Consider the following 16155-nt stretch of genomic DNA (forward strand, 5'->3'; position numbering starts at 1 on the left):
ATTTTTAAATTGTTGCTGTAACAAATTACCACCAATTTAGTGACTGAAAATAATACAGATTTATTATTTTATGGTTTTAGAGATTTGGAAGTCTAAAATGGGGTATATAAGCTAAAAGCAAGGTGTCAGTGGGACTGTGCCTTCCTGAAGGCTCTAAGTGAGACTGTTTCCTTGCCCCTTTTCAGCTTCTAGAAGCCACTTACATTTCTTGACTCCTGGTCCCCTTCCTCTGTCTTAAATGCCAACACTGGCATGTCAAGTCCTTACCATATCCCATCTTTTTGACCCTCCTTCTGTCATTGCATCTCTCTGACCAGAGCTGGAAAAGGTTCTCAGTTCGTAAGGACCCATGTGATAAGATGGGGCCCAGAGAATGCAGAATAATGTCTCCACCTCAAGGTCCTCAGCTTAATCACACCTGCAAAGTACATTTTGTGTATAAGGCAAATATTCACAAATTCCAAGAATTGGGTCGTGGCCATTTTTTTGCCATTATTCATAAGCCACCCATCCCCCCGACTTGGGCCATGTGTTGTGTTTACCTCTAGACTAAAGGAGGCTAGAGATAGGCATGTTAACAGTAAGAATAGGTTGCAAACAATGACCTGACAGTATGAGAGAAATAGGTAAACTAAGACATAAACCATCAAAAACTAAAATAAAATTGTAAAAGCAGCTGTGCAAACAATTACAGTAATTTGGAGCTCCTTGGAGGAGGATGGTCACAACACATAACCAACAAGCTTGGTGGTATGACTGAAAAAATTGTATATATTTAAGGTGTACAGAGGGATGTTTTGATATATGGGTACATTGTGAAATGATGACCACAATCGAATTTGCCTCTCAGTTATTCTTTCTTATGTGTGTGGTGAAAACACTTGAGATCTACCCTCTTAGCAAATTTCAAGTACACAATACCATATTATTTACTGTCATCACAATGCTGTACATTCGTTCTCCAAATCTTTCTGTAACTAAAAGTTTCTACCCTTTAATCAGTATTTCCCCTTTCTCTCTACCCCCGCCCCTCCCCAGCCTCTGGTAACTACCTTTCTATTCTACTCTTTGTCGCTATGGGTTAGACTTTTTTTTTTTTTGGCAGCGGCAGAAGGGTGGAGGAGATTCCACATAGAAGTGAGATCATATGATATTTGTCTTTCTGTGTCTGGCTTATTTCACTCAGTCTTCCCTTTATTTGATGGACCCGAATCATCAAAGAAAAGCAAAGTTTAATATTTCTCACCACTGTTTAGGAAACCAGGGAGGTGTGTATACTATATATTAGAAAAATTTGTGCATAGGCTAGTGCTGAAAAATTACTTTTCCATATAAAGAAGTAAGCTCCGCATTTCAGCCCTCTCCTGAGAACACTGATAGGGAGGTATCGCTACGCTCGAGCACAGTTTGCAGTACATTTCTTTCTTGACGGTCCTCCGTACTAATGTTTAGTGATGCCTGAGTGAGTGGTTTAATTTTATCAAAGGTAGATAATCTACTCCTTACTAGTAGCAAAGCAGTTTACCCTTGAACAACACAGGTTTGAACTACATGGGTCCACTTACAGTGGATTTTTTTTTTAACAGTGCATACTGCAGTACCACACGGATCCAGGTTGGTTGAATCCCCAGATGCCAAGGAACCACCGACAGGGAGGGTTGATTATTAGATATACGCAGATGAACCCCTGCTTTGTTCAAGAGTCAACTATATACACAATTAAATTACAATATCAGTTTACTGAATAGCTTTAAAATAAAGTGCTTAAAGAAGTACAAGTTCTTCAGGGATATTTGAATGTATGACATGAACAGATTTAAGTTTAGCCCCGACCAAAGAAACTCCTATAAGTTGAGCAAAATCATCTCTTTATAAATGTTTATATATAACTGATACAAAAAAAAATTGCTGCTCTGGTGAAATTATTTTGCCAGTATTATAGAAGCCTGTTAATATATATTTTAAAACTATCAAAGAACACATATTACAAATTATGGTAATCTGGAAAATGTAGAATTTTCAGTTGTGGCTTGGAATATGGAACAAACTTGTCTCCAATATGCTTGATTTTGAAAAAATTTTCGACGTTTTAGAGTTAGGTCATCAGACTCTTCGCCAGTGACCTAACCGCTTTCTGGGACCTCTGTGATGGTGTGGGGTGAAGGCAGTGGGACGTAGGCTTGGACAGACCTGGATTTTATCCTGATTTCCCCACCTAGAAGTCACCAAATCTCTCTCTACCTCAGCTTCATCTTTGAAATTAGGATGTATGTAACTTAAATTTTATTTGTGGTAAGACATAAAAATGTTTGGTAAACTGTAGATGTTCCGTAAATGGTAGCTGTTATTCATGGTATTGTTCACAGAGCACCAGCATCTGCACACTCGCATTCAGACATCCTGCCTGGTGGTACCGCACATCCTTTATTTAAAGCCAGGCCCTTTGCTTGAGAGCTGGAGCTCACCCCTTGCTGTCTAATCCAGGTCATTGTTCAAGCAGTTCCCTCCCTTCTTACCACAGTGCCAATCACACCTCCTACTGGAGTGTCCCCGTAGGCATATGTACCTCCTGGTGTATTTACCATCTTACAGATGAAACTGTGCCCCCAACCCAATTTCTGTCAGCCACCATCTCACTTTGTGTTTATTTATTTGTTCATGTATTTGTTCTCCTTTGAAGGACACCTCTTTAAAAGAGCTGCCTATGTTCACTGTTTCTAATTACTCACCTCTTATGCCCTCTTAAACCCTCTCCTGACTGGCCTTTTCACACAACTACTTCAATAAAGATGCTCTTGCTAATGTCACCAGTGACCTCTGTGCTGCTCAATCCAGTGGTCAGTTCCCAGTCCTCAAACTACTTGACCTATTACGAGTATTTAATATACTTTGACCTTCTCTTTAAGGTACTTTTTTTTTAACATGACTTCCTCCTCCTCCCTTGGCTTCTCTCTCAGGCTCCTTTGTGTGTTCTGAATCTTTTGCCAGACCTCTTAAGGTTAGAACACCATAGGAGCCAGTTCTTTGTTCTTTTTTTCTATCTGCACTCCCTGCCTTGATGGTCTCATCTACTCTTGCTTGAAATTCCATTTCTGTATCAAAGGCTATCATATTTATATGTCCAGCTCAAATGTCCCTCCTAAATCCAAATTCCAAATATCCTGACCTAGTATCATCACTGGCATATCTCAAAGACCTTTCAAACTTACCACATCCAAAACTTCTACTTTGCTCCCCAAACCTTCTTTACTCTCAGCCATCCCCTTATCGGTTGATGGCAACACCATCCTTCCAGTTGCTCAGCCCAGAATCCTTAGAGTCGTCCTGACCCTTTCTCTCAAATTACACTCCCACTGTCAGGAAATCCTGTTGGCTTAGTCTTCAGGAGGCATCCAGAATCTTACCACCTCTGGTCAGTGTACTACTGCAACCTTTTGTTGCTTTGATTATAGCCATAGCCCTGAATTGGTCTCTCTGTTTCGACTTATTGTCACCCTACAGTCTGTTCTCGCCACAGCAATCAAAGTGATTTTTTTTTAAGGGAAAGAACTTATATTTAGTGCAGTTCATAGGAAAATTGAGAGGGAAGTACAGAGATTTCCCCTATGCCCCCTGCCCTGACACATGCAATAGTTTACATTAGGTTAACTCTTGGTGTTGTACAATCTATGAGTTTAGACAAATGTATTTGTCATTATGGTATCATACAGAGTATTTTCACTGCTCTAAAAATCCTGTGTTCTGTCTTATTCATCCCTCCCCCTCCAGCCCCTGGCAACCTACTGAACTTTTTACTGTTTCCATAGTTTTGCCTTTTTAGAATGTCCTAGTAGTTGGAATCAAATAGTATATAACCTTTTCAGATTGGCTTCTTCACTTAGTAATATGCACTTGTTTCCTCTGTCTTTTCATGGCTTCATAGCTCATTTCTTTTTAGTGCTGAGCAGCATTCCATTGCCCAGCTAGCCCACAGTTTATTTATCCATTCACAGTCTGAAGGGCATCCTGGTTGCTTTCAAGTGTTGGCATTTTTAAATAAGCTGCTGTAAAATCAATGTGCAGGTTTTTGTGTGGACACATGTTTTCAACTCCTTTGGGTAGATACCAAGGAGCATGATTGCTAGATCATGTGGTGACAGTATGTTTAGTTTTTTAAGAAACTGTCAGACAGTCTTTAAAACTTTTTTAAAAAATATGTTCATGTATCTCCTCTGCTCAAAATTCTGCAATGAATCTTGTTTCATTCACAGTAAAAATCAAATATCCAGATCATGGAGTACAAGACCCTACATGATTTGGCCTCTCTATTCTCTTTTACATCATCATCTTCTACTGTCCCCTGCTTTACTCTTGCTGTTCCTTAAGTAAAGCAGGTTCCTTAAATAGACCTTAGGGCCTTTGTACAAGCTTCTCTCTCTGTCCACAATACTCTCCCACAGACATCTTCATGGATACTCCCTTAGCGCCATCTAATCTCTGATAAAATATTGCCTGCTCATGGAGGCTCCACCAAATAGCGCTCTGATTAAAATTTTAGTCTATTTCCCCATATACTACAGTCTATGGGGAGAAAGAAAGGGGTTTGCAGCCAGTACTGCGGCCTTTTCTCTGGACTCAGGGGTGCCTAGGGATTTGACCCTCTCTGTCATCCTCCTTGCAACAAGAACTCAAACAACTTAGGCGTATACCTGCACTTCACCCAAGAGCATCCTGCCGAAGTCACTAGGTAGCAGAATAACCGCCAGCATATATTTTATTGTCCAGATGGTTACCGGTGGGAGGTAGCTGTGATGGGGAGCAAAGGCGGCTCATGGTACCCCCGAAGGGGCTACTTGACTAGCAAGGTACAAGCCCAAGAAGAGGTCCTGCCCACCCCATGTCATGTGTCATTGCTATGCACACCCCAAGGGTGCAGTGGGCATTTGGGACATCCTGGGAGTTGTGAGCTCTGCTCTGCTGGTGCTGTGCATGACTTTTTGTCACCTCTCCTGTATCCTTTCTTAAAGCCCAGTAATACCCTTGGAGCTGGGCGAAGCCTCGATGCCTCATGAGTGTGATTGTCAACTTGAACCCAAGACCATGCTGGGAGAGCAGAGCAGGCATGATAATCCCAATCCCCTCTGCCATGGTCTAATTTTTCTTTTCACAGTACACCCCTGGCATAGTCTTTAATTTGGTTACTTATTATATTTATTGATTGTGGTCTGCCTTCCCTCACTAAGTAAGCTTCATGAGGGTAAGGAGTTTTGCTTCTCTACTAATATATCCCAAGCATCTGGAACAATGGCATACGTTAACATTAGGTGCTTAATAAATATGTGCTGAATGAATGAGTGAGTGAACAAATGTTTGTGTAGTGTTATTTCAATATCAGGCATAAGGCATGGTAAAGAGAAGTCAACAGAATTTCTGCCTTTATAAATTTTTCTTCCAGTTTTATTGAGATAAAATTGGCATACTGCACTGTGTAAGTTTAAGGTGGACAACATGATTTGAATTACATATATCATACAGTGATTACCACATTAAGTTTAGTGAACATTTTTTTTTATCTCAGATAGATATAAAATTAAAGAAATAGAAAAAAAACTTCCTTATAATGAGGACTCTTAGGATTTACTCTCTTAACAACTTTCTCATATACAATACAGCAGGGTTAATTATATTTACCACATAGTACATTACGTCTCTAGTACTTATTTATCAGATAACTGGAAGTTTGTACCTTTTGACCACTTTCATCCAACTCCCCCTCCTCCATACCCATGCCTTTATATTTCTTAGAGCCTACAATATGAATATGGTTACTAGTGAGATTAGCCATTTACAGAGATTCTTAGGGAGGATTCCCCAACCATATCATGAAAGAGAGTCTTAGAGAAATATATTTCAAGAGTGAGGATTAGTTCTTAGCAATGCCAATAGAAAAGAAAGCTTGACTTTAATCAATTGTATTTATATACAAAAAGGGAGATTAAGTTATTAGAGAAAATTTTATGTGTTGGGATTGTCCAAAAAGAAGAATTCCCCAAACAGAAATTATTTACACAACTTAGTTTTCATTTCCATCCAAGGGAGATGGTGCTGTGAAGAGTTTGACCCCATTGTGCTAATAGTGGCCTTAACAAAGTTAAGCAGGATTACAGCTAAAATACATAGATCACAATGGTAAAACAATGAAGGGGTTTGTATTTTATTAACAAGCCATGATTACCTATGTAGGTAGCCTTGTAGTCTTAGAAATTTTAGTAAATGGTAATTGTCACTTGGTCTAGTGTGACATCTAGTTAACTTGTGGATATTGATTGAAAATAGTAATCCAGTTCCTTTCAATACATGGCTAACTACATAAAGAGGAATGATTTCTAGCCATGTGCAGATAAGCTTTCGTGTAATTGTAAGATGCCACAGACAAATGTGAACTCATAAAAGAACTCTCACATTTTAAGGTATCTTTACAGCTCCATCCATGCCTTTGCTCATGCTGTTTATTTTTCCTAGAATGCCACCCCTTCCTTGTCAACTCTTATACATTCTTCCTTTGTCCTCCAAAATCCAGCCAGAGTTACTGCATTTTCTCTCTGGCTTTTCTTGGCACTGTCTTTCTGCCACGGGTTCTCCACCTTAAGGTTAATTGATTAATTGCTTCTTCCTCTGTTGTTCCCAAAGTATTTACCATGGGGTGTGGGTGTTCATTTATTTACCTACTTCTGAGATTCAGGCGTGTCTTATCACCTTTGTTTCTCTAGTGCCTGGCTCAGTCCTAGTCTCATAATATGAGCTCAATAAATAAGTATTGAATTTGAAGCATTTGACTCTTTTTACCTTGGTCATGGATTCATGCAGCAAATATTTATTAGGAGCTTTTTTAGATGCAAAGTGTTGTGAAAATAACTGAAAAAAAAAATCAGATGCCCAAATTTTAAAAAACCTAAAATATAATGTAATAAGAAAAATTAAGTCATGCATGAAAGTAACTAATGTACAGTTGAAAGTTATTTTCAAAGAGGTAGAGGTGTGTGTGAGAGAGATTCATACTATGGTTCAAGAATGTTTTCCTTTTGACTAAGGAAATACTTTTTCCTTATCAAATGGCTAAAAAGCTGTGATTCAAAACAGGGATTCTTTTGATGCCTCACAACTTAGGTTAAATTCTGATCGAGATCTAAAAATCTCTCTCTCCTCACTTTAACTTGTAGCACTGTTAGAGACTATTATATTAGAGCATTGCTCTGGGTTCTGCTGCTACTTGCCAAACAGTCTACATTTAAAGTAGACAAAGTTTCTCTTGGTGCCTTAAGGTATGAATTTTATGCATTCCCTAGTTTTTAGAAAACACCTTAAGTGATAAATCCTTTACACGTTGCTACAAGTTCATTCCTAATTGCCATTAGGGAATTGGCTGTAGAAAGCTTTTGATAAACGTTAACAATGTCATTGAAATAAAAAAACTAAGCCATATTTTAACAGAATTTTTTTAACGTGGTCAACATAGTTTGAATGCTCAGCATCTAAATGTATTTAAGCCAGTATATATGTAATAGATTACCTTTTCCACATTAAGAAAGAAGATGTTAGTAGTTCGAGTGAGTACAGGTTTTCACTGATGATCACCCACGTTTCTTCTGTTTTCAGACTTGGATTATCACTTGCATTTATCTTCAACTGTTCCTATTTAATCCTCTCGTCAAAACTCAAGGGATCTGCAGGAACCGTGTAACTGATGATGTGAAAGACGTTACAAAATTGGTAAGTAAGGAATGTTTTCACTTGCTGTGATTCTTTTTTCTTGTGCTTTTTGGAAAGAGATTTCCTTTTTTCTTGCCCTAAATCAGTCTTTTTCTAAGACAAGGAGAGAAGTCACTGAATTTTTCTAAAGGGCTTATGGAAAGCAGGTAGGGAGACATTTAGGGTCATGGAACGTCTTGGTAAAACTGGCCCACTGCACACCACCGAAGTGATTTTGTTTCTTTGCTGGTCTTTTCATCTCATTCATAGGCAGTGAAGGACACTGGCGAGTTCTTCGTCTGCTGATGTCCCAGCACTAGCTTGCTCCTCATTATCTCCCTAGTGGCCTCCTCAGCGTGTTTTATTTCCCCTCCACATGCCTCCCTGCTCTTCTCTAACAAGCCTAACCAAAGGGGATCGGAGATGGCCATTCTCCCCTATCCAACAGCTTGAAGACTCTGTCACATGTGGGTGGGTGTTTGCTCCCTCACTGAACATAGTAGGAATCATCTGTTGCCCGAAGGTTGGCCAGACTCATCGCCCACCTCCATCACTGGAACTCGGCCAAAGCCATTCCACGCTGGTGCTGCTTGGTCCCTGCCGGCTTCGTGCCATGCTTCTAACATGTAGACGGCAGAGAGGGAGCACTTCATACAGCTTCTGAAATGCATTCTTCCCAACTCTCACAGTCTAGAGGTGATTTTACATGCTCACTTGAGCTACAGTGTGGGGTTTCAGGATGAACAAAGTTTGAGAAGCATTTTTGTAAGTTCCTGGTTCAAAAGAGCCAAGTGGTATGCAGTTATTTGAATATTATCTTAAAGAACAGAGGTAATGTGAGAATAGGAAAGAAATGAGGGTTGTACTATGTAGAAAAGAAAGAAAAGTGTATTTGAGAAATTTACCTTCCCTCCCTTGATACACATTTCCTGGATTGTATGTTTTATTTGAATTTCATAGCTGAACTTCAAAACAGAAGTTCAGTGCTACCATCTCTTGCTAGCTTAGCCCCAATGCAGACTTAAGAACACAAGCACACATGCACAATTTATTCAGATTCCTTAGAAAGAAACCCACAAGGGCCAAGTATTCTCTGGTGCAGCATCTGAAAATGTATCAACATGTTTTATTTGAGGAGCTGGTGACTAAAGCAATGCAACATTTACCTACTATATGAACAGCTAGATATTGAGTATAGGGATAGGAGTCCAGGGGAAGTATTTGGGAAGTTTTTTTTTAAACATAGATCACATCCTTTTCCTCAGGTTGCTTGACAAGTTTTTGACCCAAGAAACTATATTAAAAAGAAAATATGTTTATTTTCACAAGCTTGCATCGGTAGAAGGCTCTCATTAGATGTTTGTTCAATGAATGAGGTAATGACATGCACCACTCTAGTGAGTGAACATCATGATCACCTGCAGCCCTTGTTAAACTCACAGGTGTCTGAGCCCCACTGACGCACTAAGTCTGCAGAAGGGCTCTAGGCATCTACATTTTAAAGATATCTCTGAAAGGAGGTTTATGAACTATTGCTCTGGGTGGTCTATTCTGTCATAGTCTAGAGACCAAAGTGCCTTGACCCTAATTTAATCTCCATTTTTATTATGACTGGTTTTATCTGTGTTGTATAGATTTATATTAATGTTCGATTAATACAAGTCTCCAAGATAATGCTTAAAGTAGGTCACAACTGGGAAATGACAGCTCTCGTGAGGTTGCTGGTATAACTGCAGAGCTGAGAATGAGCAGGGGAGGTCTGCAGCAGTCCTAGAGATCAGACTTCAAATATGTGGGCAAGAATCACAGTTGAAAGATGATGGTGTGTCTGACCACAGACTGAGCATATCCAAGATTAAAATGGCATTTAAGAAAAATTACTTGGAATCATTATTTTTTGCTAAGTGTTTGAGGAATGCTATTTAATAAGCACCACTTCCTGTGAAATGTCAAACCGGTATTTTCAAGTGGCATAAGTAGAAGCACCTTCCAAGATTTTCCATTCTTGTTTTTAGCCATCTGCTTATTTTCTGCCTCTTACCTATCAGTTGATACAATGAAAAAATCGCAAGAAGCATTGAGAAAGAAGTGCCTGGAAAGAGATACTTACTAACACTAAACTATAATTCCTTCCCCCAAGGGCAAATGTAAAACCACTAAACTGAAAAAAAAAAGTCTTCTTTTTCCCTCCCTTCCAACAACTGACTTTGGGGAGAAATTTTCAATTTCAAGAGTTGATCTAAATGAAATGAGTGTGTTTACTTTGGATTATTGAAAAAAAATCAAGTTAATAATAATAAAAAAAGAGGACTCAGATCACTTCAGATTGAATAAAGACCTACTTAAAGCACAGCCTGTATCTCATGAAGTTGGAAATTGAAAGATATAAAGTAATCCCTGGTCTCAGAATGTTTATAACCTAGTTTCAAAGATAAGCCATCTCTATGAATATGTAAATGTAGACCATTAATGCCACAACAACAACTCATAAATGAATGCCGTTTAAAAGATTTTACGGCATAACATAGGACCCAACTTGTGCTAATATACTGGTTAAGAGAATGGGGTTTAGAATCTGGCAGACCTGCTCTTTGACCTTGGATAAGTAATGACCTTGGATAAGTTCCTACTTTCCCAATTTTGTGGTATAGATTAAATAAGAGAATGTGTATATAAATATTTTACCACAGTTAGTGTCTCTATGCCACTGTTTCCTCATCTTTATAATAGATCATTAGTACAGCTGACCTTTGAACAACATGAGGGTGAGGGGAGCCCGTCTTTTGGCAGTGGGAACTCTAACAACTTATACTTGTTCCTCTATAGAAGAGGGTCCCCCATAGCCGTGGTTCTGCATCTGCAGATTCACCGAACTATGCATCGATCAGGGATCGATCGTGTAGTACTGCAGTGTTTACTATCGACAAAAAATCCGGGTATTATTGGACCCACGCAGTTCGAACCTGTGTTGTTCAAGGGTCAGCTGTACATAACCTCATAGGGTGACTGTAAAGGTTAAATAAGTTACTAGAACAGTGCAGGAGCATAGGAAGCGCTTGCTGGATATCAGTAGTGGTAGCAGCCATGTTTGTGGGGTCATAGGTACTGGAGCTGGAAGGGGATTTAGAGACAATCTAGACAAACTATTTCATAAGTAGGAAAACTGAGACCCAAGACCAGTGAAGCCCAGCTCCTGGTCCCAAGACCAGTGCTGTGTCTTCTAGGACAGTGGTTTTCAAACAGGCTTTAGGAGTCCACCCAAGCTGCTCTGCTTGTATTTATGTATCTGGCTTTCTAAATAAGACTTAACTTGAAAAAAGAATTGAGCTTATGAAACAATGTTTGAGAGCCACTGGTTTAGAACAGTGTTCGTAAGATATCATTTGAGAGCCATCCAGTCACAGTCTCTTAGAGTACTTACAAACACAGCTGTCAGGGCCCCACCTCAGAATTACTGAAGCACAACTCGTGGAGATGGGATGCAGGAACCTTAATGTTTCTGACCAGTATCCCAGGGGATAGTTATTTGCATAGAAGTGTCAGGACAGCTCAGGCCATAATAGTTATAATATTGGCATTTTCCATGTTTGAAAAGAAGTTGTGTTCCCACCCTCAGCCTGAAAACTCATTAATTTTACTAACTCAAACAGCAGCATGACTGACTTTTGACTTTTATGGATATAGATAATCACAGCCTCTCTCTAAAGAACAGTGGGACAAAAAAGCATCTTGAATCTTAAAGTAGGCCACATGCACTGGAGCGTTTGAACACCAGCTCTGCTATTACCCAGCTGTGTGACCTTGGACAAATAAATCCCTGAACCTTCCTGGGACTCAGCTTCTGGTTTTGAAAATGAGGAACGAGACCATGATCAATGGTTCTTAATCTAGGTTTCATAAACTTCAGACCCTTGCAAATGGAACTCCAAATTGTGCTGACGTGGGCTTCTAAGAAGAGCATGTATAACTTTCATCTGCTTCCCAGAGAAGTCTGTGGCCCCCCTAAAAGAACTACTATATTCAATACTGTGTAATAACCTATAATGGAAAAGAATCTGAAAATAATATATAAAACTGAATATTAATAACAACATGTAAAACTGAATCAGTTTGCTGTACCTCTGAAACATTGTAAATCAACTAGATTTCAATTTAAAAAAAAGAAAAAAGATAAGAACCACCAAGTTAGATAACTTTGGAGGCCCTTCTTAGGTCTGAAATTCTTTTATTCCATAATATTTCTTCAGTTTGTACCTTTTGGAATAATTCAGTTAAGCCTGAATTAACAAGGTTATATCGAACAAGAGAAATTTGCTTGCTTTGCAAGTATAACCTTCGTGCGTGTTGTTTCGGGAAAAGAAAGTGAGTGGAGAGCACCTTTCTGCCTGGTGCTCATAGTAATTTCTTCAGCTGAAATCATTCCTTTGCCAGTTGTGCCAGTTCTGCCTTTGCATTAGGTAGCAGCTTGCACCGTGCCCACAAACCTTAAGTTTGTTTGCTTGGGGTGAGTCTCATGTCACAGAAGCACATGATTTATGACTTTACTGTCATTTTTTTTTCTTTTTTTTAATTTCTTCTCGGACACTTTGTACTACCCCTACAGTCCCCATGGTTTTCATTTGAAATCCTTCTGGCATGTTTACTCACCATAATAGTTCATCTATTTACAGAACATTTTGCTTTGTTTCTAAAAAATGCTGCGAGGCTTGTTTTAAATGGCAAACTCAGACCTACCTAAAGAAAGGGTCAAGTATCTGGGAAGAGGAGAAATCAAACTTTAAAAGCTTGTATCTGTGGGACGATTCGTCCCACAGCTTTTAAGGATTGTAACGTTAATATAAGGAGGAATCCAAATGTTGACATAGTTCAAATTAGTTTTTCCTTTTGTTCTTCCTGCCGCTCCCTTCATTTGTGATGCTTTTCCTTCATTTGGGGGAATTTTAATTAAGTGCGACCTTGTTGCTTTTTAAAAACCTTTTAATCTTTTAAGTATCTATTGAGTAATTATTTGTCTTCCTCAAAATGCTTAAGGCAGGTTGCTGTTCCAGCCCCATCTAGTAAAGGTGAAATTACTCTGTCTTTTCAAGGTCAGTCTACAAATCACTAGCATAGATTTAAAATTCAAGCATTCATGATTTTCCTGGTCTTGTGATAGGTACTTATTTTAAGTAGATTATACTAATATATGACTCAGAATTTAACATAATAGGAGATTATAAAAATATCCTTAGATAACAGATTTCACACTTTGAATGGACAGTTTTGAATAATTATGATTCTTATTCTTTTTCAAATACAGTGTTCTTTGGATAGAATTATACCACTGCATTAAAATGGAGGATTGAAGTCTCTTGAGTCTTGCCATTTCTAGATGAATTATAAGCATATCTTTTCTTTAAAAGCAGAAGTCTCACATAGTTTTGTTTGACCCTTGAAGAACAATGGTTTGATAGCTGGATAGTTTTTAAAGTTTATTGATTCACAGTATTTATGCATTTTAATTTCTGCTCCATGTCAGTAGAATTTCTTTCTCTATTTAAAGCTAAATTTAGGACTTTCAGTATTCAAAGAAAGGACAGAAGTGTATTAGAAATAATCATCGTAAAATCTGACAAGTAGATGGCTGTATTACCAAGCATGTTGATCTTATCAGAAAGAAAAAAAAATGTTATTCCTTTATAAGGTAAACCACTTAGGTAAAATATCTCTTGCACCTTGACGTTTAAAAACAGTCATTATTGTGTGAGTATCCAGACACTATGCTAAGCTCTTTGTATGAATTCTCTTTTCAGTCATCACAACCCTAGGAGGTAATTATTTTTATCCCCATTTTATTGATTAGGAAGCTGAAGCCTGGTGATGGTCAGTAACCTGACAATCCTCACCTGGAAATAGGCAGCTGAATAGAGGTTTGAACACATAAGTACCCATCTCTGGAGCACAAGATTAGGGAGCAGTCATATCTTAAAAGCTCAATTAGTACTACTTATTTGGCATCATCAACAGAAGGTGTGTCCATGAAATAGCCAAAAATGTTTTTCTCTCTTCTGTTTGAAAGGATCAAGGGTCACCTAACTTTATGTAGATGTAACGAAGAATTATTCTTCATTAAGAAAAGGTGACCCAGAAAATTCTTGTAAGTTGTCATGTTAATTTTTTATAAATCACTAATTGAGTTGTTATTTAAAAAGCAAAATAAACAAAACAAAACTACAGGCAATTGACCTGGTTAGATTTTTAATCAAGAGATGGCTTATAAGGAGAAATAAAAAAGCAGAAAGCTTTGGCCTATGTTATATCTGAAGACTGAACAACAACTGGGATATTTAAATACAAACGTACAGGGTTGTTGTTTTTTTTTCCTCTACAGCAGAGATTCTTAAACTTCTCTGGGTCTGATGAGACTCTGGAAACTGGACTCTTTCTCCAGAAAGGTTCACATATGTGCAACATTTTATGTAGTGTCAAGAGAATCATGAGTTACTCCTACTGCATTTTGATTCTTACCTAGAACTTGGGAGAAACAGTTCAGACAATGAGTGTCTCACCATAGATATCCAGGAAGCCACTGATTTTGTGCAACTTAGAGACCTCAATGACATTTGAATCAAGAGATCCAAAGATTTTAGATCAGTGATCTAGAGAGGGAGTTACCTGTTCTGACTTTGAGTTCTTTTTCTCCGAGTCCAAATACCTGCAGGGCATGGTATGTAGCCAGTGCCTGTTTGGCTCACAAACTTTTTCTTGGCCGAGTTTCCAGCATTTCCACATTCTGTTCTCTTACACATTTTCCCCCCGCTAGTATCACTGAGTATGGTCAATCCTTAAGACACACCAAAGCGAAAAAGAGAGAGAGAGACAGAGCAAATGGCCCACCTAGTAGTAGAGTGAGCCCATCACCTGTTTTTGTAGTTTCATGCATTTTATAATCTGGCATGGTTTTTACAACCCCATACTCCAAACCACAGGGCTCACTGGAATAATCTGACCTTTGGTAAATTTTGCATCAGCTAGGTTCTATGTCGTTTTTTCTATTCTGAACTTATTTTACTAGAGCAGATTAGTTTTCAAAATCTGTAGCCTTGGTTACATATCCATTTAACCCTACCAACAGGATGCTTCCCTGGAATCTAAACCATGTCTCTACTTTTTCAGCTTTTAGCCTCTGTATTCACATTTAATGCATGTTCAGTACTTTGCTAGTGGTCTTCTAAACTGCTCTTGGTCTCTTTCCTTGTTCCAATCCATCCTTCCCGAGTAACCTTCCTAAATTTCGTGCCATGTTCCCTTCCAGCTTACACACATTCAATGTAGCACCACTGCTGACACAGGACAGTGACATCAGACCGAATTTTTAATGGTGATCTACTTCCCCCTCTTCATCTTGTGGAAGAGGATAGAAGTTCCACAGGGGAGGTGACGTGTCTAAAGTGGAAGTGACTGGCCCTGGGGTTCTGGTGGTGGAAATGGTCCTGCTGAACTTCACTGCCTCCCACTTGCCCTCCTTAGCCCAACATTCAGATCTCTCTCTCTTTTGCTTTCTTTCTTTCTTTCTTTCTTTTTTTTTTTGTTTTGTTTTGTTTTGTTTTGTTTAATGGAGGTACTGGGGATTGAACCCAGGACCTCGTGCATGCTAAGCATGTGCTCTACCACTGAGCTATACCCCCTACTCAGGTCCCTCTCTAATGTGGCTTTCCTGGCATATTTCTTACCTCTAGAACCTGAGTGATCTGTCCTGGGTCTCCCATTTCTTCCTCTTTGCATCTGACCCTTCTGATATCTTGACTGTCCCACTCCCTTGCAGTTGATAATAGTAAACACTCGTACCCATTCCCACACCACGCTCAAGCACTAAGTATTTTAAACAAGATACTTCATCACTAGTCTTATTAAATCCACTAGCTCAATTCTGTGATTCTCATTTTACACATGTGGAAATTGAGGTTAAAGAAGATTAAGGAACCTGCCCAAGATCTGTGAGTTAGCACGTGGCAGGGCCTGGCTCCAACCTGAGCAATGCGTCTCCCCAGAACTTGGGCAGTGAGCCCTACATCAACGAACTGCCTTGAAGGAACATCTTATCTTCCTAGTTCCAGACTCAAGGAATCCTCTACTCTCTCAAACTTTCCACAGTGATCAGTAGACACAATAGAAGCTGAACTTATCAAAAGGTTATCTGTGCTTTTTGATTGCTATTCAACATACTATAAATGCTTAGAAAGTAATAAAATAATTCATGAAGTGGCCATAAAAATCTACAACTTCCTAATTTCTCTTCCAAATGTAACTGGAAAGGAACCAGTGCAAGCCAAGAATGTACTGATGAGGAGACTGCTCTGTAGATAACTGTGCTGAGACCAGCACACAGAGCCAGGATTTGTATCCTTACCTCCACCAGGTACTCCTGATGCCTGTGATGACCCTGAC

The 16155-nt window shown here is 39.0% G+C and overlaps 1 protein-coding gene across 4 annotated transcripts in view; it reads left to right on the forward strand.

Annotated features, from left to right (window-relative positions):
• Positions 1 to 16155, forward strand: part of KITLG (KIT ligand) — an 83439-nt gene that overhangs the window by 26660 nt on the left and 40624 nt on the right. For all 4 annotated transcript variants that reach the window (XM_045514831.2, XM_045514829.2, XM_045514830.2 and 1 more), the window contains exon 2: positions 7636 to 7749. In XM_045514831.2, the coding sequence (XP_045370787.2) occupies positions 7636 to 7749 (114 nt within the window). The remainder of the gene's footprint in view (positions 1 to 7635; positions 7750 to 16155) is intronic.

The sequence above is a fragment of the Camelus bactrianus genome, chromosome 12 (genome assembly GCF_048773025.1).
Source record: "Camelus bactrianus isolate YW-2024 breed Bactrian camel chromosome 12, ASM4877302v1, whole genome shotgun sequence".
NCBI classification, from domain to species: domain Eukaryota; kingdom Metazoa; phylum Chordata; class Mammalia; order Artiodactyla; family Camelidae; genus Camelus; species Camelus bactrianus.